Consider the following 22,493-nt stretch of genomic DNA (forward strand, 5'->3'; position numbering starts at 1 on the left):
GCTCCCTGGCTGAGCAGGGAGCCACATGTGAGGCTCCAACCCAGGACCCTGGGATCATGACCTGAGCCAAAGGCAGATGCTTAATGACTGAGCCACCCAGGCGCCTCAATATGTCTGTCCTTTTTTTTTTTTTTTTTTTTTAAGATTTATTTATTTGTCAGAGAGAGAGAGCAGAAGCACAGAGAGCTGCAGGCAGAGCAGGTAGAGGGAGAAGCAGGCTTCCGGCTGAGCAAGGAGCCCGATGTAGGACTTGACCCCAGGACCCCGGGATCATGACCCGAGCTGAAGGCAAATGCCCAACCAACTGAGCCACCCAGGTGTCCCATACCTGTCCTTCCTGTATATGGCTTATTTCACTTAACATGTTTTCCATGTTCATCCAAGTTGTAGCAGGTGTCAACATTTCTTTCCTTTTTATGGCTGAATAATAAATACTCCATTGTATGTACATACCACATTTTGTTTATCCACTCATCTGTTGATGGACAATTGGATTGTTTCTACTATTGTGAATAATGCTGCTATGAACATTGATTTACAACTATCTGTTTGAGCCCCCCTGTCAATTCCTTTGGGGATACACACATACATCCATACACACATACACACACAACACCCCATCCCCAGGGGTGGAATTGCTGGGTTATACAGTAATTGTGTGTTTATTTTCTGAGAAACTGCCAAACTGTTTTCCACACCTTTGGCACCATTTTACATTCTCACTGGCAATGCATGGGCTCCAATCTCTCCACATATTCTCCAACACTTGTTATTTTGTGGGTTTTTTTTTTTTTAAAACGATAGTTATACTAAGGAGTATGAAGTATTAGCTCACCATCATTTGATCTGCATTTCCCTGATGTCAGAACTTCCAAGTAGGGATTATTTCTAAGTGAAATCATCAGAAATGTGGTTTAGGTTTTTCAAGGAACCAGGGTAAAGCAGAGAAGATTTGAAGCAAAAAGAATCAGTCAAGAAACTACCACAATAAACTTAGTAAGAGGAAAACAGCCATAACCAGAGTGGTGGGATTAGAAAAGAAGTGGCGAATGAAAGCTATTCGAAAGGAAGCAACAAGAGCACTTGGCAATTGCCAGGATGGAGAAAAGCAGAGAAGAAGCGGACAGAGCTAAAGATGATGCTGAGAATTTGGAGCCTGAGCAATGGCAAGGATGGTGATATTGTTTCCTAAAAGAAGGAACTGTTGAGTAGGTTTGGCGAGAAAGGAGGCAGGAGTGAGTGCCTCTTTGAGGAGCAATCCAGCAGGATCAAAAAAGTAATTCAAGCTCAGGAGAAGGGTTTAGATCAATCCAGCCAAGATTTTATTTTTTAAAGATTTTATTTATTGTAAGAGAGAGCACAAGCAGGAGGAACGGCAGGCAGAAGAAGAGACAGAAGCAGGCTCCCCGTTGAGCAGGGAGCCCGATGTGGTGCTCAACCCAGGAACCCTGTGATGATGACCGAAGCCAAAGGCAGACACTTAACTGAGCCACCCAGATGCCCCTAGCTAGGTTCTTCTAAACAAAGGTAAGAAAAAATAATAAAATTATGCCCTGGTTGTGGATGAAATAGCTAAGGGAATTTGCATATTTAGAGAGAAGACACCAAAAGGCAACTTGGAGAATTCTTAGGATGCAAACTGAGTAAGGAATGGCCGCTGAAAACCAAGAGAGTTAGTAATAATTGAGTGATAACTAAGAAAGGACCACATTTCAGGAAGAAGTAGTTACCAGTATCTAATGCTTTAGAAAAGGTGATCAGAATGAGGATTAACAAAAAAGCTGTTTCCTGGAAATTCTGATCTTTGAGTAAACAATGTCAAGAGGACTCTGCAGGGAGAAAGGTTTAGGATAAAAAAGATATACTTAGGGGCGCCCCGGTGGCTCAGTGGGCTAAAGCCTCTGCCTTCAGCTCAGGTTATGATCCCGGAGTTCTGGGATCGAGTCCCACATTGGGCTCTCTGCTCGGTAGGGAGCCTGCTTCCTCCTCTCTCTGCCTACTTGTGATCTCTGTCTGTCAAATAAACAAATAAAATCTTAAAAAAAAAAAAAAGATATACTTAGTAATTGATAAAACAAAGTTTTTGAGGGAATGAGATTAACAAAGGAAGGAAGCAAAAAGGATCTGCGTTGAAAAGGAAGAGGGACTTCTTTCTATGAGCCTGGAGGGAAAGAAAATGGGACAATTCAAGGAAGAAAAAGACTGAGTGGGAAAGACTCAATTTGGGAGTTAAGTATCTATCTGAAGGGGGTTTCGGATAATCTTTAAAGAATCTAGTGAAATCCAGGAATTATATGCCAAACTTATGTGCTCTTGCATTTTTCTATTGCCTAATATCCTCTTCTCAGGGAAAAGGCTAAAAACCAACCTTTAGGGTCTTCTAGCTCTGAAATATTTTTAATTAAAAACAAACAAACAAACAAACAAACAAACAAACAAACTGTGTAAGGTGGTTTACAAAGTTCTAGTTGGATATCTATCTAGTTATATGTGATTTCTAGCTCTGTAGAGGATTTGAACTATTAGCAATTCTACTGCTGACAAGGAGGCCCATGCCCAAAGAGAGGCTTCAGTAACGAACAGCTTTTCTGAGCTGCATACAAGATGTATTAGCTAAGCTGTGTTACCTAGATAAATGTTTAAACTGCAAGTTGAAATTTAGTAGTATCAATTTTTTAAAAAGCCAGTCACACACAATGTATCAACTTGTCAAGACTTCTCCAAATAGTCTTAGAGATCACAATTACCAATATGGCTTAGTGGCTAAATAAAAACTAGAAACTCAAGTTATATTTTCTTTTTTTCCAATTCAGCCATAAGTTAAGTGTAAAGTTCTATGCAAACTCCTTCACTACCCTGTCCTATTTCCCCCTCTGTCAAACGACACAGAACTGCAGGTTTGCCAAGGTCCCAACTAACATAACCAAATAGACAAAAGATGTATAAAGGCTACCTTGAAAGCCAATAAAAACTATATTAAGAATATTACTGACAAACATGATTTATTCCAGTAAGCAACCCAAACTAGTGACTGATGCACCTTTCATATGATTCTCCGGAATATTTAGACAACTAACATCAACAATCAGCTAAGACACTGATAAGACAGCAAAAGTTTGGCAAAAAACAAAACAAAACAAAACCCAAACCCAAACATTGGACAGCAAGATGACCAATACTTTAATTTCAAAGGTAAAACCACTATTTATTACCAATATGTGAACATGAAAGCAGAACCGGGAGGTCTACTTGTCACATGTCTATCTGGTTCATCCTTCCCTTTCAGTTACCTTTGCTAACACTTCGCTTCGCAGGGATGGACTCCAACAAAATCTCCTCAAGCATCTCCCTCCTCCAGACTCTCAAACTTCTAATACAGCTTATAGAGCACAGGTGAGGTGTGTCTTCCTAAAAGACCATTTGTCTTTTTTTTTTTAAAGATGTATTTATTTATTAATTTGACAGACAGAGATCACAAGTAGGCGCAGCGGGTCGGTGTGTGGGGGGAATCAGACTCCCTGCTGAGCAGAGAGCCTGATGAGGGGCTCAATCCCAGGACCCTGAGACCATGACTTGAGCCGAAGGCAGAGGCTTAACCCACTGAGCCACCCAGGCGCCCCTAAAGGACCATTTGATAAGGCACTCATGGCATTAAAACTATTTAGTGATTTCCCCTTAAGTTGAATTGCCTTACTTTATATCCAAGGCCCCCTCCAGTTTGAGCACAACTTTCTCAGTTTAGGCTCACAAAACTCATCTCCCACTTAGGGCCACGATCCATCTGGCCTTACCTACTGTTCCCTTAATGTTCAGTAGGCCTTCACATTTCTTATGACAGTCCCTTGACCCCTTCCTCTTCCTCCAAATGAGACCCAGCTGAAATACCTCCTTTGCTTTCAATGTAGCTTAAAGCCACAAATATTTATAGAATGTTTTCTATGTTACAATGTACTAGAAGCAGTGGGAGAGGCAAAGATGAGGAAGTCCTTCAGGAGCTTAGAAAAGAGAAGGAAAAACATAGACAAGCTCACAAATGAGAATATCCCAGAAGGATAGAGACTAATCAAGATCTTCCAATTCTTTCTTCTCTGCAGTACTTGTCTCAAAAAAAAAAAAAAAAAAAAAAATATATATATATATATATATATATATTTTATATATTATATATATATAATATAAATATATATATATTTCTCATCTCTTGGGTAAATTTTGTTCTTTATATAACTCTATCATTTATTTGAAAGTAGCCTAACCAGGATATCCATCAAAAGTAGGCTAATGTTAATGAAGCTGAAAAAAGCCATTGCTTTTTGTTTAGTCTCTTAGAACAGGAACAGTATCTAAGAAATATGGGTACCTTACAGTTCCTGGATTTTCTCCATTAAACACTGAGAAAGGTTGCCTGCCTTTCTCTTTCTTCCCTTAAAACATACCCAGGCTATCATAATGTTAAAATAAAATAACCTTGTAAAATAAAGGTTATTTTATAATAACCTTTATAAAATAAAGGTTATAAAATTATAAAATAACTTCCTTATAAAATAACCTTGGCCCTCACCACTGCTCTCTAAAAACTGTAATATTCTTTTTGTATCGAGTATACAGCTTTTCAGCCTCAGAAAGTTTCCAATATATGTAACATTTACCATACATTTCACAAGGTAAGGAACATTTAAAGCACTTTTCTCTCCCATATATCCTCTAGAGTTTTATTTATTTATTTTTAAAAGATTTTACTTATTTATTTGTCAAAGCACAAGCTAGTGAGCACACAAACAGGGGGAGCGGCAGGCAGAGAGAGAAGCAGGCTCCTGCAGAGAGGGTAGCCCAATGCAGGACTGGATCCCAGGACCCCAGGATCATGACTAAAGCCCAAGACAGCTACCAACCTACTGAACCGGTTGGTAGGGTTTGAGAATTCGATGTTACTCCAACCAACTTTTATAGATGAAAGAAATTTTAAAATCAATCATTCTAACTTCCATCACAATTCAGGCCATACTTATTTAAAAAAAAATGAATGTTCATGGACTGGTGACATTAAAACACTGTAAACTAAGGGGAACGATCCACTCAACTTTCTGCAGATGAGGTCCTCCCCACGCACAAAAAACAGAAACCAAGCCAAACCACCGAAAGAAAATCCACAGGCCTAAAATACCAAATTTATATTTTTTCAGAACTTAGTGCCATAATTAATCATATACTTGATCAAATTAATGCCACTCAAGAACATTTTAGAAACTGTCATCACATAGAGAAAAGAGATTACATATTTGTCTTCTGCAGCCAGAAATTGACTTATATCAAGTATTCATGAAAGACTCTAATGAGACAGTGTAGATTAGAAAACATAAGTTTTAAATCTAAAGTAAAAGATGTGTCAAGGAAATAGGAAATGGGGCTGCACACAGGTGGTTCATTCAACAGCCATAGCCCTTTTCCCCTAGCATATATATAAGCACTTGCAGGAGGTGGTAACTTTAAAGACTTTACACTTCTTAGTGTTCCTGACTCCAAAATTAAAACACTGCCTATGGAAACACCATCACTTTGCTTTCCAAAAATAATTTAGGATGCTTAAGATGAAAAGCTAATTTTATCTTCAAATGTGTATGTACTATGTGTTGGTTAACAAAACAAACTCAGACTAGGTCATTACAGGAGTGGGGTGAAAACTTCCCCGACTAAAGGATTTCCTTAAATGATGAACTTGCCAAGTGGCAGACGTTCTTCTTTATCATTCTGGATATGAGAACAACGGCAATTTTTATATGACAGAGGACAGAATCATTTAAGGACTAAGTAAAAGTCTGGAAGCTTTGTTCTAATAACTGCGTAATTGTTGTTTAACAGTGATTTGATTTTAATAAGGTGACAAGTCTTAAGAGTTACGTCTACAAGAACTTTATTAATTCAAAGGTCTCTAGCTTTTCCTGCTGTTTCTTTTGTGTTGCTGAGGTGATAAAAAGGACAGGACATTCTAAACGGGGGAAGACAAATAGTGCACACACAACAAACACACACACCTTGCAAACGGCTGTTCAGTTTTGTGGCCAGATTTTTCACAGCCTTCACTACCCTAACCCTGGTCGAGCCCGGAAAGCCCTGGGAAAGAGAAGTCTGGTCGCTCGGGCTAGAAGCGAGAGGTCGCTTTCCCCCGCCCCGGCCAGGTGCCAGCCCAGCCAAGCGGACCCTCTCCTCCCCGCACTGAGACGCTCTCGCTTGCTGCTCGGCCCCCGTACCAGTGCCTCTGAGCCTGGGAGACAGGAGTCGGGCGCCGGGTTTCCCCCACCCCCTCGGCCTAGGTCCCCGGAGGACCCCCTTCTCCTGTAACCCAGTACCAAACGAAAAGGGGTCGAAGCGGGCGAAAACCGCCATAACCGCCACACAACCCTCGGCCTCACAGGGCCTGCCCTGGGGCCCTGGCCCGGCTCTTGACACTCACCTGCCTCCCCCGGCGGCCCCAGCCCCGGCTCCCGCGGCCCCACCGCCGCCAGCTCCCGCTCCCGGCCGCAGCGCCATCTTGCTCCGAGCCGGCCGCCGCCACCTTACAAGCAGCTGTCAGCTGAAGACAGCCACTTCCGGGGCGAACGCCAGCCCCTCCACGCCGCGGACTGGGCGACGGGGCGGAGCCGTGCGCCCACGTGACCCTCCGCGCCCCGGGGAGGGGTAAAGTGGCGCACCCTCGTCACGTGGCCCGACCGCAGCCGAGGGTACTGCGAGGGCGATTCTAGTTCTGGGGTTGCCCGGGCGGCCCAGGAGAGCTGATTCATTCTCTGGCAAGGGTCTCGGAGGGACCGGCTGGGGGCCGAGCGGCAAAGCGATGTCCTTCGGTTTGAAAAACCCTCATGTTGGCTGGTGGAAAGAGGAGAGCGAATCCTGCTTTTTAAAACTGCAATGATGGTGTACGGGTATTCTTTTATTCTTTTTACACGTAAAGAATAGGTGAATCCTGGACCCTCCTTTGATAGCTTCACAGAGCTGATCCGTGATCACTTTTTTCCCGAGAACTCGGCAGCTTCCTCTCGGCACCCACCCCAGAAGATGAAGGTGTTTAAAATTCGGTAAAGCAGCCTAGCTCAAGTAAACCTATAACCCGTATACAAAACCTTCAACGGGCACCATTCATGTGTGTGGTTCTGCCATCACGCTACCCAATAATCCCTGCTTTTCCTATATTTACAAGCAGGGGCAAAATGGTGTTTGGAAAACAGTTCATTACTCTGAACTTATCCCGATATATAATGTCACATATATATAAAATCTGGGCACATTTTTACTTTTTTCCTTTACTCGAACTACTGTAAGTAAAATACAAAAGTCCAAGGTTAACCTTTTCAAGCCTTCAAGAAGTTTGCTTATTAGCGAGTAGTGGATTAATTATAATTAGTTTTATCTTTCACTCTAGCCCCAAGGCTTTTACATGGAAACCATTTGTAATCATAGTTATCTTTTATTGGGCACAAATCACTAGTCAGGAACCATACCGAATTTTTTCAAATCTTCAGTGTCCCTAAGAGTGAGTATTGGCATTTTGCGGATGAGAAAACCAAGGTTAAAAGATGTTGTAATTTGCCCCGCTCATAGGGTTGCAAAGCAGCAGCATCAGGATTCAAACCGAGGTATTTCACATAAAAATCCTTACTCATTTCATTAGCGCAGCTGCTAGTGAATAATTCAATTATCATGCATTCTCTTCTCACAACGGTCCACTAATTTCATTTCTCTTCTTAGGTGAAACTGAAATTTCTGTAGTATATAGTCCCAACTGACATAAAAGTGCTAAATTCAGTATTAATCCATTGACAAGGCAAGTTAATACTGGTGTATATAGCCACTGTTATTTAAGGATGGGTAGTTACACAGGAGAAAATACTAAAAAGAAATAAAGTCAAATGAAGGGAGTATTTTTTCAGGATCACAGAAGATGTGATCTTGTTTCTGCCATACTTTGTTTTGCTTTGCCTGTGGATTCCTACATCTGCTAGACTCAGCACAGGTCAGCCTTCCATGGTGTCAGGCGCCATCCTCTGATGCTTCAGCATCTTGGCATTAGCCTGCCACACTATTTGTTCCTTTACTCTATACCCACCACTACGCTCTAAGGGCACAGACTATGTTATTAAGCCTTGTATTCCTAACCAAATACATCGTGTTTGTTTAAGGAATATTTGGCATTAATTTATAACATGGCAGGCACAGAGCTAGGCACTTCTGATACTGGGACATAGTTGGTTGTTATTACTCCCAATCTCACGCATGAAAAAACAGAAGCTCTGAGAAATTAAAGAACCTATTCAAAGTCGTAAAGCTTGCAAGAGGTGGCACCATCACAACTACCTCCAGGATAAACAGAGTCAAGGATCTGTTTGCAAGAACAAAGAAAAATCACATGCTTGTATTTGTTTTTTTGCACCATGTAGCAAAAGTTCTCCTTTTACATAAATTCTGAAGCTGAACAATGTGTCTCACTTAAAATAGTCAAGTTGGAGCCTATCTGCCCTGACATTAGAAAAAAAGGATGAGAATAAAGGAAATTAATGTTTTAATTCAAATGCTACTAAGATTATTTATATCCCAGTATTGTAATAGCATTGATAATAACTACCATTCATGTCAGGTGCCATTCTAAGTACCTTACGTGTATGAAGTAAACATTTTTTTTTTTTAAAGGCAGGCTTTTTTTTTTTTTTTTAAGATTTTACTTAATTTGTCAGAGAAAGAGCGAGCAAGCGAGTACAGGCAGGCAGAGGCAGAGGGAGAAGCAGGTTCTCCACCAGCAAGGAGATATGGGACTCAGTCCCAGGATGCTGGGATCATGACCTGAGCTGAAGGCAGCCACTTAACTGACTGAGCCACCCCGGTGTCCCTGAAGTCAATTTTTTATTCCAAATGTATAAAAACTAGCAACTAAGAACAATCTGCTAACAGTGAATAGTCTCCATCACTGTGTAAGCGGAACTCTTTACCTTTGGCAGAGACTGGTTTCCTAAATGGATGCAGGGTCATAAAGCCTCAGGAAAGACAACCTGTAAGAGAATGCAGCCTCAGGTGTATCAAGTAACAGGAACATTCTTTCTTATCAGGATAAAGTGTTTATCGGTTTTTGAGCAAAGTCATCTTGAATGGAAAGAGACAGGAAAGAGCATGATTAAATGATGGAAAATTGAAGTAAGGAAGGGAAAGGCTGACCATAATCTTGTAGCTGCAACATTAGGACCTAGGGTATGAGATGAGCTCTTTTACTGATGAGGTATAAGGATATTTAATAGACCAAAGAATTTAAAATTCTAGGGAACTTGAGTAACCAGCCACAGAAGAGGCTCTTTGTTGTGACTCATACCACAAAAGGCCATCAACAAATTAATAGTAAAATAAAGCAAACAATAGGTATCTTCTTGGTAGACAGCCTGTGCTGCTTCTTGTCCATTCAAAAAAAAAAAAGAAAAAAAAAAAGAAAAAAAAGTGAGGGTGGTGTTGAAAAGGAGCACTTAATCTCAAGGCTTTATTTCAAAATTTGGTTCCAGATGCCTCCTCACAGCATATATCACACCTTCCTTCACACTGAAGGGAAAAATCCTTCAGAGCTCACCACATTTGGCTGTTGTTAATTTTAGCATAAGCTTTTGTTCTTCTATAAGAAGTATCTCTCTGCATTCACACCACAGAAATGTGAATGAATGTTATTTCCATTGTGTCATCATTTAAAAGTCACCTATAAGTTGAAATTTGACATGATGCATTGATAGTTTAGGATCATTTTTCATCAGTCCCACTTTTTTGTAGTTGATTTCAAATGTTACAGGTGATTACAGGATTTCAAGTATTTCATGAAAACAACATTCATGCTGGGGTCATTAAGTTCCATTTCTGATACAGTCTTTTAAAAAGTCTGCTTTTAACTTTTGTCTTCAAGAGCTACTTTCTTCTTGCTGTTCTGACCAGGGACCTTTTTCCTGTGACAAGAAATTAAAGAAAGTTGAATCCAAAATTCTAGATATATGTACTTTCTAAAGCTCTGCCGTTTAAAAAACATTTCCGGAACCTGTCTAATCAAGTATATGAAGCACTAGGAACATGAGGATGCATTAGACATGGTTTCTGCCCTTTAGGAAACCACAATCACCTAAGTGAGACAGAAACTTATCACCGTAAACTCACTACAACCTGGTATAAAAGATGGAGTCTGACTCTGACATTACTAATAGTAAGAGCTCACATTGATTAAGCGCTAGATACCGTTATAAGTGCTTCTTATGTATCAGCTCAGATAATCTTCCCAATTTAGGAAGAAGATTCTAACACTACCCTTATTTGACAGATGAGGAAAATGAGGCAGAGCGGTTGAATAACTTGCTGATCATCACACACTGATAATAAATGTGAGATATGAACCCTAACGGTATGATTTTAGAGTTTAGTGAATGCCATTAATTAAGTTAACGGAGGAAAAGGAAGAATGTTGGGAGAAAATAACTAATGTTTGCATTCTACAATTTAGTAAGGCAAAGTTCCTGGATGTATACTAACTTATTTAATCCTTAACCAACCTTGAAGTAGCAGAGTTGGCATGATTTCCGTACTTATTTCTATTATACACAAGGGGAAATGACCTGTCCAAAGTCACACAGGAAAAGGTGGTATGAGAGTCAATCCTCTGACTTCAAATCCAGTATTTCCCTCCATTCTATCAAGCTGAGTTTGAAGTGACTGATGTGAGGTCCACCAGGCAACAGGATTCAGGTTTATATGGAAAGCTAGGCCTGGACATATGGACATCAGAGTTCTCAGCAAGGTATGGGTAGGATCATTAAAGGACCATCTAGAGTAAAAGGGTAAGCTGGAGTTGGATCAAGTGTTGTTTACGTGCTCTATAGAGAAGGCTGGCTTTTTTTTTGACAGACAGAGATCACAGGCAGGCAGAGAGGGAGGAGGAAGCAGGCCCCCTGATGAGCAGAGAGGCCAATGTGGGGTTCAATTCCGGGACCCTGGGATCACGACCTGAGCTGAGGGCAGGGCCTTAACCCACTGAACCACCCACAGGCCCTGAGAAGGCTGGCTTTGAAGTGTGAAACAATGGAGATGACCACAGCATTTTAAGTGGGGGGCTGAAGTGACAAGATTTTTATCAAGTGTCCTCAAAGTTTAAGTGCAGCTAAGTTTAAACACCTCAAGTGTAAATACTACAAACTTATAAAAATCAACATCCAAACTATAATTCTTTAAAATATTGTTGTTTCTTATTAAAATTCAATATAGCCCCATCTTAATACTATAGAAGATTTCTGATTTTTTGTTAAAACTTTCATCAGCTGCTGGTCAGTGCCTGAGGAGATTAGACTTCCAATTCTAGCTTTAAGATCATAGACATAGTAAGGTTCTGATGAATACACAACAGTTCTGATATAGCCGCAAGAAAATGTCTAATGATGGGCACCTGGGTGGCTCAGTGGGTTAAGCCGCTGCCTTCGGCTCAGGTCATGATCTCAGGGTCCTGGGATCGAGTCCCACATCGGGACTCTGCTCTGCAGGGGGCCTGCTTCCCTTCCTCTCTCTCTGCCTACTTGTAATCTCTGTCAAATAAATAAATAAACAAACAAACAAATAAATAAATAAATAAATAAAATCTTAAAAAAAAAAAAGAAAAAGAAAAAGTCTAATGAGAAAGATCAGGTGTCCAAGCAGGGTGACCATCTCTTACCAACCCACTGATTTACGTGTCAGCCAGAAACCGTTGCCACAAAAAAAAAAAAAATTCAAATAAAGAATGTTCTTAATACTAAGAACTAACAAAAATGAGTATGTATAGACACAATTAAAATTTTTAAGCTTTCAAATGATATTTTTTTAAGCCTGTTGCATTTATTCTTCCCAAGTTATTAAAGCTTAAAACTGCACTAAACTTTGGGACACTGTGTACACTCTATATCCTTGAACTAAACATTACTTCTCATAGTCAATACAAAATGTCAAATAAGACTCTTGTTCCACTTAGAAGGAAAGTGCATGCCAGTTTTCATGACTTTCTTCACTGTGTCCCCTCCATATCCCTAAATTTTACCTGTACTTAAAGATCGTTCTAACTCCTTGAAGCTTTTTGTAACTATACTAATTAAGAATATTTGTCATCTCCAAAATCTCCTTTCCCTGACTTTAAATGGGTCTCATTTTAGATTCATTCACATACCAAAGCACCTGGCAGGAGAAAAGGTACTTGGTAAATGCCTACATTTTATATATATTATATACAAACTGGTACTGGTAGAATTTGAAGAGTGTTATTTTCCTTAAATAGTGTAAAGAGCAGTACAGGTTAGCATTGTCTTGATTCCCTCTATTAAAAGATAGTCCTGTGTGTATGCTAAAAAGAAAAAGAAAAATCAATGCTTTAACATCCTCCTAAAACTCAGCTGAACAACTACAAATTTACCTAAGTCATACTTTCTAGAGGTGTTACAATGTGCTTCAGGATAAGCCTAAGACTACACTGAAATCCTGCCTAGAATGGGGAGCTTCAGGGAAGATTCCATCAATGTGAGTTAAGAGCCCTCACCATCTCAGCAGTATGTACTGATGTAGGCTGTGTAGAGCTGGTGGGGAGTGCAATATTAATTCAAAGTGAACTGAAATCATTCTTTCAAAGATGGAAAAAAACCAGATCATTACAAGATCCCAAATCACAAGCAACCTAAAATATATTACTTTTATTATATTCTATAACTGACTGAACCTATCAATTCTACCTCAAAAAATTCATCCTAGGGAGAAATAAAGCCTAATATAATCATATGACAGAGTCAACAGTCACTTTTCTTGTATATACTTACCGTTTATTCTTAGCCTTTTCTAAGAAATACTTTGGAGTTGTACTAATGCTCTCCCTTTCCAATGGCTTCTTAATCATCTTTTTCTTTTGTTTGCTGAAAATTATAAAAAGAGGAAAGAATAAAATTCAGTAGAACTTACCTGAAAAGAGTGTAAGCTAAAACTAGTTTTGATTGTTGATCACAAAATTAGGTGACACTACAACCACTTTAAAATGCTGATTACCCAACAGCATTTAGAGATAACCCCAGGGGATTATAAATTTGATCAATTTTTAAAAAAGGTATTAACTATGATTAAAATATGTCCTGTATCACACTTAGCTCCTGTGCCAACAAGCATTAAGGTTTGATTTGGGGCAATTAATGGCTTTTTATCAGTTTTATGAACTAAAATAAATTCTAAGCTTATTTCACTTATATTGAGTAATTTGTAAAAAAATCGGAATACTTAACATTTCAAGAATGAAAAAACTGACAAGGAAGACATATTCACAGGTATTTAAAAAGGAAAAATTTTATCTTAGAATTTCTAAAAGTAGTGGTATTGCTAGAACTGTAATTTCAAGAGTGTGAAAGCAAGAAAGCATATGTGGGGGGAAAGGGAGAGAAAGAGAGGGGGAGATCTAAGTAAATTAAAGATTATACCTTAGTAGTTTCTGGAAACCTTTTATGTATTCTGGCACAGGACATCCAGCCTGCTGTATAACATTGGCAACACTGGAAAAGGAACCCATAAACATAAATTTGTATCTGATCAAATTGATGTTTACACACTTAAACCCTCTGTAAAATTCAAGAGGAATGAAAACTACACATATGAGAAAGTAATCCAGTACAGTGTTCTGCTATAAATGATCACCAGATGTAAGAACACTGGATTGCTGAGAGAGGACTATCTGCTAGACTGAAATTGATGTGCTTGCTGATGAGTAATTTTACCTAGTAGCTATTTCTGCTCAACATTTACCAAGCCCTGAAGAGCTAACCCAATCTTGGATGAAGACACTAATCAGAAATTATTAGATGATAGAGCTTACTATGCACCTGGCACTGTCTTGGGCTTTTTACGTGTAGTGACTTACTCGATCCACTCAAAAACCCTTTACTAATGAAATACTATCCTTATCCTCCTTGCCTGGATGGAAAAACCATGAGAGGCATGGTTATGTTGACATGGAGGTCATTAGATTCACATGCTTGGAGTTACTGAGGAGATGGAAGTCAATCTAGGCTTTTGGAATAGACTCCCCTACACATGAATGTGTGAAAGTCTGCTGAAAGGATACCCAAGGCTGATGACAAAGCCAAGGTTCAGAAGGCACAAATCAAAGTCTTTGCCAAAACTGATAAACAGATCAAAGTACAAACAGCCTTTGACCATAACTCAATTTCATTTGTTAGAAATGCAAAGTACTATCAATTATCACCAGTCTAAAATTACTGGAGGCAGCCAAAATGTAGGAAACTCAGCTTTTATTTTAAGATCTATGATGCTGGGCTAAATTAAGACCCAAGATTCTAAAAGTGCATGTGTTACCCAGGCTTCAAAGAGCTACAACTGAATAATATGGGGAGTGTGTTACTGAAACAGATTTCCTAGGACTAAATATAAAACTCCATCTGCCCAGAAGAGTAAAGAGAAGGATGCACCAGGGTAAGGGATAATTTTGACTGGGCTGAAGAGACTCGGGTTAACTTTATTAACCAATCCAAAAACTTCACTATTACATTGCCAGTAATATTAACCAATGGCTATTGGGAGAATCCTGTGAGTCTGAAATTTAATAATGAACATTCCATTATGAATACTTCTAAATTCTAGTAATGAAAGGGCAAAAACAAAGCCCTTTGATTTTTCCTTTAGTCACAGCTAAAATCTGGTTGACTAATGCTATAACAGTATTTGGGACTTGTCCATTTTAACTGTGTGTGCATACAAGAACATAAAGTGGTCTTGCCATCTTAATAAGTTATTTTTTCTAATTTACCTTTAAAAAAAAAAAAAAGATTTTACTTATTAGAGAGAGAGAGAAAGAGAGACAGCAAGAGAGGAACACAAACCAGGGGTGTGAGGGCTCAGCAGGAAGCCTGTGTTGGGCTCAATCCCAGGAACCTGGGATCATGACCTAAGCCGAAGGCAGCCGCTTAATGACTGAGCCACCCAGGTGCCCCCTAATTTACCTTCTTAATAATGGTTTATCATCTTCAGTGAAAAATGTAACAGCTTTTCCTTTATGCCCCGCTCTTCCAGTTCGACCTAAAAAAAACCCCAGACCATAAAAAAACACTTTTCTGGGGAAAGGAAACATCAAGATTCACATGTAAGTCACTGGCTTTTCACTAAAATGAGCACTACAAAATGAGCACGTATGAACGGAAGGAATAAGTGCAAGACAGACGAGTAGTGCCGGGGTGTCAGTGGGCAGAGGGGTAAGCAGCAGGAGAGAAAACTCACCTATCCTGTGGATGTATTCCACTGAGCTGGTTGGAAAATCATAGTTGATCACCAAGTTCACACCTTTAAAATCAATCCCGCGGGCCAGCAAGGCTGTACAAATAAGAACCCAGATTTTTCCAGCTCGGAAGCTGTGGACTGTGTTATCTCTCTGGTGAATAAAACACATATTAAATATTTTAGTACTACTCTGGGAACAGAAAACAAATACTTCATAAATCCCATGCCAATATTTTAAAGTTTAATAGTTCTTTACCACTTTGAAAATATACACTTGACTTTACCTGTTGCTGTGTTCTGTCTGCATGAATAACATCTACATTAATACCTTCGTATATGAGCTCATGAAAAAGTTCTTTTGCCCTTTCGATGGACTGAACAAAAACAAGAACAGGTGGATTGAAACCCTGCAAGAAAGAAGGCATAAATCAGCACATATAACCCATAATCAAGAATACAATCACAGGGGGCGCCTGGGTGGCTCAGTGGGTTAAGCTGCTGCCTTCGGCTCAGGTCATGATCTCAGGGTCCTGGGATCGAGCCCTGCATCGGGCTCTCTGCTCAGCAGGGAGCCTGCTTCCTCCTCTCTCTCTCTCTACCTGCTTCTCTGCCTACTTGTGATCTCTGTCAAATAAATAAAATCTTAAAAAAAAGAATATTAATGAAACAAATGTATATGACATTGTGTGCCAAGCACTATTCTAAGTACTATGTCTGTATTAATCATTAATACTAAAATAATTTTATGAGAGAGATATTATTTCCATTTTACAGATGAGGAAGCTGTGGGGTTAATTTGCCTGAAGCTAGAATTCCAACACAGGTTGTCTGGCTCCAAAGTTCAAGCTCTTAACCACTTCTGTAGTCGCCAGGTACTTGCAAACACCTTTTCCTTTCATCCTCCCAACTATTCTTAACATTCCATCACTGAGGCTGTCACCCTCATTTCTCTCATTTATTTCCTTTTCACCTCTAACCAGCCTAATTTAACAACCTGCTGACTGGTTTCTTTACTTTCAGTCTCTTGCCATTACATTTTATGTATCACTCTTTAAGTAATTTTCCTTAAAATTCTTCGAATGTCCAGTGGTTTCTCTTAACGTGACCCCCAACTTTCCTGTCCAACCTGATCTTCTTTAATTCTCACCATAAACTCTTTGCCTTAAATAGGTAACCTCTTCATGAGTCTCTACACCCACTGTGTTTCCCTCTACTGCTTGGAATATTCCAGCTGCTCCTCCAACCATCAACTTTTCACAGATCCTTCCAAGGCCCAGATTAGCAGCATCTCCTCCAGAAGGCTTTCCCCAACTGATTAACTTATGCTACGAGGGTGCTTAAGAGAAATACTCTATAGCCTCTTATGACACTTTACTGCAAACTATGTTAACACAAGTCTATTTCTTTTATCCCCTAAAAAAGACTAAATTCTAGGGGCAGGGCTCAAGATTTCTATTTGTTTTATTTTCCCCTGCCCTAACCCCTCACAGTTAACTTTTGATTATGGCTTCTACTCAATATTTACTTAAGGTATAAAAAACAGAAAACCACACTCGGTGTCCTAATTATTCTACAATGCTCCTAGAGTTCCAGAAGAAACCAGCAGAGGGACTGGGGGAGATTAAGGGAACCAATACAAATGGAGATGTGGAAAAAGGAGGCTTTTAGGGCATCAGGTAGGTTTTTTCCTAGCCTACCCTGAGCTAGAACAGAAAACTTACCATAATCTAAGTGGTGAGTCTCTCCACTTGGAACAAAAGATGACTCAATGTTTTCAAGAATTTACCTCTAGATTACTACATATGCTATAGGAATAGACATATAAGATTTAATGAACTTCATCAAAATTCAAGAAGATAGCCCAAATATACCTTTTTAACAAGTTCTCTCATGGCCAGAAGTTTCCCAGTCTCAGACCCAACAAAGAGAAGCTCTTGTTCTACAGTTTCTACTGCAGAATTCCTGAAAAGAAAACATACTTTGCACATTGCAAGGGCCAATTTTTGCTTTTCCTCCCAAATTCTAAATAAATGAAAAAATTTACACATAACCCCAACAGAATCAAGTTTTCCGGGACGCCTGGGTGGCTCAGTTGGTTGAGCGGCTGCCTTCGGCTCAGGTCATGATCCCAGCGTCCTGGGATCGAGTCCCACATCGGGCTCCTTGCTCGGCAGGGAGCCTGCTTCTCCCTCTGTCTCTGCCTGCCACTCTGTCTGCCTGTGCTCCCTCTCGCTCCCTCTCTCTCCCTCTCTCTCTCTGACAAATAAATAAAATCTTTAAAAAAAAAAAAGAATCAAGTTTTCCATTGTCATTATAAGCATTTAATCATTTATACTTCAATATGAAGACAAAGTTACTTATTTATTTTAAACCTGAATTTATTTAAATAATTTCTACACCCAACATGGGGCTTGAACACATCATCCTGAGATCAAGAGTCGCGTATTCTGGCTGAGACAGGCAGACACTCCAAAGTTATTTTTATTTTTTATTTGTTTTTAAAAAGATTTGTTTGAGAGAGAATGTGCATGCATGCACAAGGGGAGGAACAAAGGGAAAGGGACAAGCAGACTCCACGTGGAGCCTGACTCAGGGCTTGACCCTACAACCCTGAGACCCAACCTGAAACCAAGAATCAGATGCCCAACTGACTAAGCCACCCAAGTGCCCCCCAAAGTTATTATAAAATGTTTTATTCTAATTATAAAAATGCTATCTAAATAAAATTTGAAAAATATGGAAAAATGTAAATAGTAAAACAAGTTGTCCATAATTCTACCATTTTAGAATAAATTGTGATGTTTTGTTGTAGTCTAAGTCATACATTTTCCTGTATCTATTTACTTAAAAGAAGTTTCTAAATATAAAATTACTGGATAAAAAAATGAGAATATTTTTAAGGATATTACAGGTCTGAGTTTTTCTTAATGATTAATAAGAGTTTTTTTAATAGACAGTTGGGGGTGAGCCTTAAGACGTTTTATAAACACTAATAAGATGCTGTAGTACAGGGGTGCCTGGGTGGCTCATTCGGTTAAGCATCTGTCTTCAGCTCAGGTCACGATATCAGGGTCCTGAGCATGAGCCCCATGTCAGGCTCCCTGCTCAGCAGGGCGTCTGCTTCTCCCTCTCCCTCGATCCTCCTCCCCGTTTGTGCTTTCTGTCTCAAATAAACAAACCCTGTTTGTGCTGTCTCAAATAAACAAAATCCTTAAAAAAAAAAAAAGTTGTTATAGCACATTACACTGCACCATAAATATTTTTTTCCCTTCTGTCTTCATATTTACGGTGTATTTGTTCTTTCCTTTTATAAACAGAAGTTTTAAGTTTAAAGAGTTTAAAGTATTTTTTATTGTTCCATTTAGCTTCTTTTTTTATTTAATATGGTATTTCTAGCACTTTTTATTTATTTATTTATTTATTTATTTTTTAAAGATTTTATTTATTTATTTGACAGAGAGAAATCACAAGTAGGTAGAGAGGCAGGCAGAGAGAGAGAGGAGGAAGCAGGCTCTCTGGGAGCCCGATGCGGGACTCGATCCCAGGACCCTGAGATCATGACCTGAGCCGAAGGCAGCAGCTTAACCACTGAGCCACCCAGGCGCCCCTTTCTAGCACTTTTTAAAACGAAATTATTTATTTGAGAGAGACAGGAAAAGAGAGAGAGGAAGCACAGAAGGAGAGGGAGAAGCAGGCTCCCTGCTAAGTAGGGAACTCGATGCGGGGCTCAATTCCAGGACCCTGGGATCATGACCTGAGACAAAGGAAGACACGTAACTAACTGAGCCACTAAGGTGCCCACAAGCACTTTTTCATGTAGCTATAGTCTTCATACTTATCATTTCATGGGTCTCATACTATTCTATCACGTGGCTATATTTTACTTTCCTAACACACTATTCTACTAGTGCACACTCATTTAGTATAAAATCCTCCCCCCCAAAATTTTTAAAAAGGATTATAAATCAACCGGCTCAGTAACATAAGCTTTTCCCACTATGGTCCTACTTAATTAAGCCATCAAAGAAACTAAATCTTCTGGGTGGCTATACAGTTCACGTCACTTTGTGGATAGATGGGAAAAATCAGGTGAAAACAATGACAGAAATATTAACATGACAATTTGAAAAATCTCAATTTGGATTATTCTAAAATAGAAAATCCTTAGGGTGCCTGGGTGGCTCAGTTAAGTGTCCAACGCTTAATTTCAACTCAAGTCATGATCTCAAGGTTTTAAGATCGAGCCCCAGGTCAGGCTCTGCTGTGGGCATGGAGCCTACTTAAGATTCACCCTCTGCCTCTGTCCTTCCCCCTCATCTTTCTCTCTCTCTCCCTCTCTAAAAAAAATAAATTAAAATGGAAAATCCTTACTCAATCTTGACTTTAAAGAATACATGTCTTTCAGTAAAACTTTCCCTGTTATTAATCTAAGGCCAAAACAACCTATCTCCTTGAGTGTTTAAAAAAAAAAAAAAAAGACTTGTATTAAAAAAAATCGGGGATAACAGAGAATAACAATTATTATTACCTTGCTCCAATGGATACCGTAATGACATTGTCCAGGTTGAGTTTGCACCACTGCTCAACATCATATGCGAAAGTTGCACTGAACATAGCTCTTCTGACCTTATGGGATGTGCAGGCCAGGAAAATGGAAGCCAGCTGGTCTCTGAACCCAGTTTTGCCATCTTCAAACAGTTTGTCTGATTCATCTACTACCAGCCATTCTACACTGAGAAATAACATAACAACTTGTGGGTACTGAACTGGAAGACCCAAGACACTTCACTGAACTGTAGGGACACATGAAGTAGTGGTCAAGCCATTATGCTACTTCTGAGATCTACACATTATACCAGAAAAAGGTAAAAGAAAAATCAGCAGGAAAAGGTAAAAACAAGATAAACATAAAGCAATGTTCTATTCCTTTAGCCTCAAAGAGATGAGGTTCCATTAGCAACAACAGAGCTTCACATAAACCTTATAAACTCCATCACCATTGTTGAAAGAAGTGAAAACATCTAGGGGAATTCTGTACTAACTGCTTATCAGAATGTGTAACTTTCTTCCAGACCAGATGGTAACATTCGTATGAATTTGATGAAAACCATTATTCTTAGCACCAACACTGACTGAAAGCTGGCAGATAGCAAGCTCCAATGGGCCATAATATAAGCAGTCAAGGACAAAACAGAATCAACTAAATGAAAATACACAAGAGATTAAAATATTATCTGTACCTTGTTAAATCTATTCCTGGAGGATCTTGCTTTAATAAATAGATTAGTCGATTTGGAGTAGTCACAAGAATATCTATAGGAAAAACAAATGGTACACGTTGCAAAAGCAAGGTTCATCTCTCTTAAACAAGGGAATTAAGGTTCCTGAATGTCAGTGAAGAACCTGAAGAGGGGAGAGGAGGGGCAGGTCATATACTTGCTATTTTACTAGACCAACCCCACAAAAGTTCTTTCTTATTTGTAAGCTAATATATGTACATATTTTTTAATCCATCACAGCACAAACTACTATATGCTTACTCTCTTTTTATTATGTTTGATCTGCCTTCTCAACTTCTAAGAAGCAAGAAGACTATAATACAGCAGTGTTATTTTCAAGTGTTTAGTTTTTTGGGGGAGGGGGAAATCCTTTCTTTAAATGAAATTTTACTCAGAAACTCAAAATGAAAGACAGGTAAAAGCTGATTTCCTAACTGATACAAGGGTAAGGATGTAAGCCATTCTTATCTGCAGAGTATTTCCATGGAAGATTAAAAATCAACAGTATAAAGTAGGGTTTCTCAGCCTTAGCAGTACCGCCATTTTGGTCTAGATAACATTTTGCTGTAGGCAACTGTCTTGCGCATTGTGGGATGCTGTTACCTCTTCCTACCACAGGGTAGTAGCACCCCAGTTTTGCTAACTTCAAGTATCTCCAGATACTGCTAAATGTCCCTGGGGTGGTAGGTGAGGTGGGGGCAAAACTGCTTCTGGATGAGAATCACTGGTATATATTTAAATAAGTACCAAGTGGGAGTGAAAAGATCTCTTTCAGTTTCTCTAAAAACCAAATTAGTTGTATGTATGACTACACTTTTAACAACTCCTAGGTGGCAGTTAAGGATATCTGTAATTTGCAAATCCCTTACATGCTCTGTATGTCAAACATGAATCCCTTACCAAACTTCTTAGATGATTTAGGTCCAAATTTCTTGGCTGCCACTGCTGCTTTGTGGATCATGTGTATCCTGAATCCTGTTCCCTCTGAGATTTTTACTAACTCTCTGTGAATCTAAAATGGCAAATGACAAAAATATTAGCTGCTAAGATACTTAGAAAAGATATATAATCTTCTTTACATTATTAAAATAAACCTATTACCAACCCATAAAGAACTGAAATTAAACCTATAATACCATGTGCACTAACCTGGAATCTCAGCATTTTGCAATCTGTTACATACTGTTTTTGGAATACAGTGCTATTAGAAAACTGTCTCAGGCTTGGCACGTTGGAAGTGTGAAGCAGGTCACTGTGTTAGTTCTTCTTTCTCAAAAACTGAGATAAGGTTATGTTTTAAAGACGGACTATATATTCCGGGAGCCTCAGTTAGCCTCAACTTAAAAGATCTTAGAGCATTTGCCAAAGACACATTGTTAATGTTTAAATCATTGTTTTAGAAAACTATAAAATGATTCAAAAAACTTGCCCACGTGCAGTAAGTTACAGAATAGAGTAAGATATAGTACAGAATATTTGCCTAGGCCAAAATACATGGGCCTTACTCTTTTTGAGACCCTTTTGCTACCCTCAAATAAGAAATGACTAAAGGAAACATCAAATACATCCTCTTTCGAAGCTACATGTCATACCTGGTTGGCAAGTTCTCGTGTTGGTGATATAATCAGAGCTCTAAAGCCTTTATTTGTGGGTTGTTTTAGTTGCATCAAAATGGGAATGCTAAAAGCCAAAGTCTTTCCAGATCCGGTAGGAGCAGAAGCCAGAAGTTCTCGACCCTAAAAACAAGGTATGTTAAGTATAAGGTAAGTACATAAACTTTTCAGAGCCTGGTTAAGTAATGCAACCAGCCACAGAAAAAACATAATGAATATAATCTTTCATATTCTCATTGCTTGTCTAACTTTTCCCATATTTGCTTTTCTAATATCATCTACCCCTGCCACCAGTGCCTCAAAGGAGTTTCTT

The 22,493-nt window shown here is 39.2% G+C and overlaps 2 protein-coding genes across 3 annotated transcripts in view; both read right to left on the reverse strand.

Annotated features, from left to right (window-relative positions):
* Nucleotides 1–6,620, reverse strand: part of LOC309858550 (synergin gamma-like) — a 29,808-nt gene extending 23,188 nt beyond the window's left edge. For both annotated transcript variants that reach the window (XM_082751257.1, XM_082751258.1), the window contains exon 1: nucleotides 6,452–6,620. In XM_082751257.1, coding sequence (XP_082607383.1) covers nucleotides 6,452–6,528 — 77 coding nt within the window. In that variant the 5' untranslated portion in view covers nucleotides 6,529–6,620. The remainder of the gene's footprint in view (nucleotides 1–6,451) is intronic.
* A 2,863-nt stretch (nucleotides 6,621–9,483) lies between these two features.
* On the reverse strand, nucleotides 9,484–22,303 carry LOC309858549 (putative ATP-dependent RNA helicase DDX52; the record flags this gene model as incomplete). Its single annotated transcript, XM_082751256.1, has 11 exons — nucleotides 9,484–9,962; nucleotides 12,834–12,926; nucleotides 13,479–13,550; nucleotides 15,015–15,090; nucleotides 15,289–15,439; nucleotides 15,573–15,695; nucleotides 17,160–17,250; nucleotides 19,817–20,020; nucleotides 20,529–20,601; nucleotides 21,468–21,579; nucleotides 22,160–22,303. Coding segments are annotated over 11 exons (1,197 nt in total), but the record flags the coding sequence as incomplete, so codon positions are not given.
* Between the last annotated feature and the right edge of the window lie 190 nt (nucleotides 22,304–22,493).

This window comes from Mustela nivalis, assembly GCF_964662115.1.
Source record: "Mustela nivalis genome assembly, contig: HAP1_SCAFFOLD_2760, whole genome shotgun sequence".
In the NCBI taxonomy this organism is placed as follows: Eukaryota; Metazoa; Chordata; class Mammalia; order Carnivora; family Mustelidae; genus Mustela; species Mustela nivalis.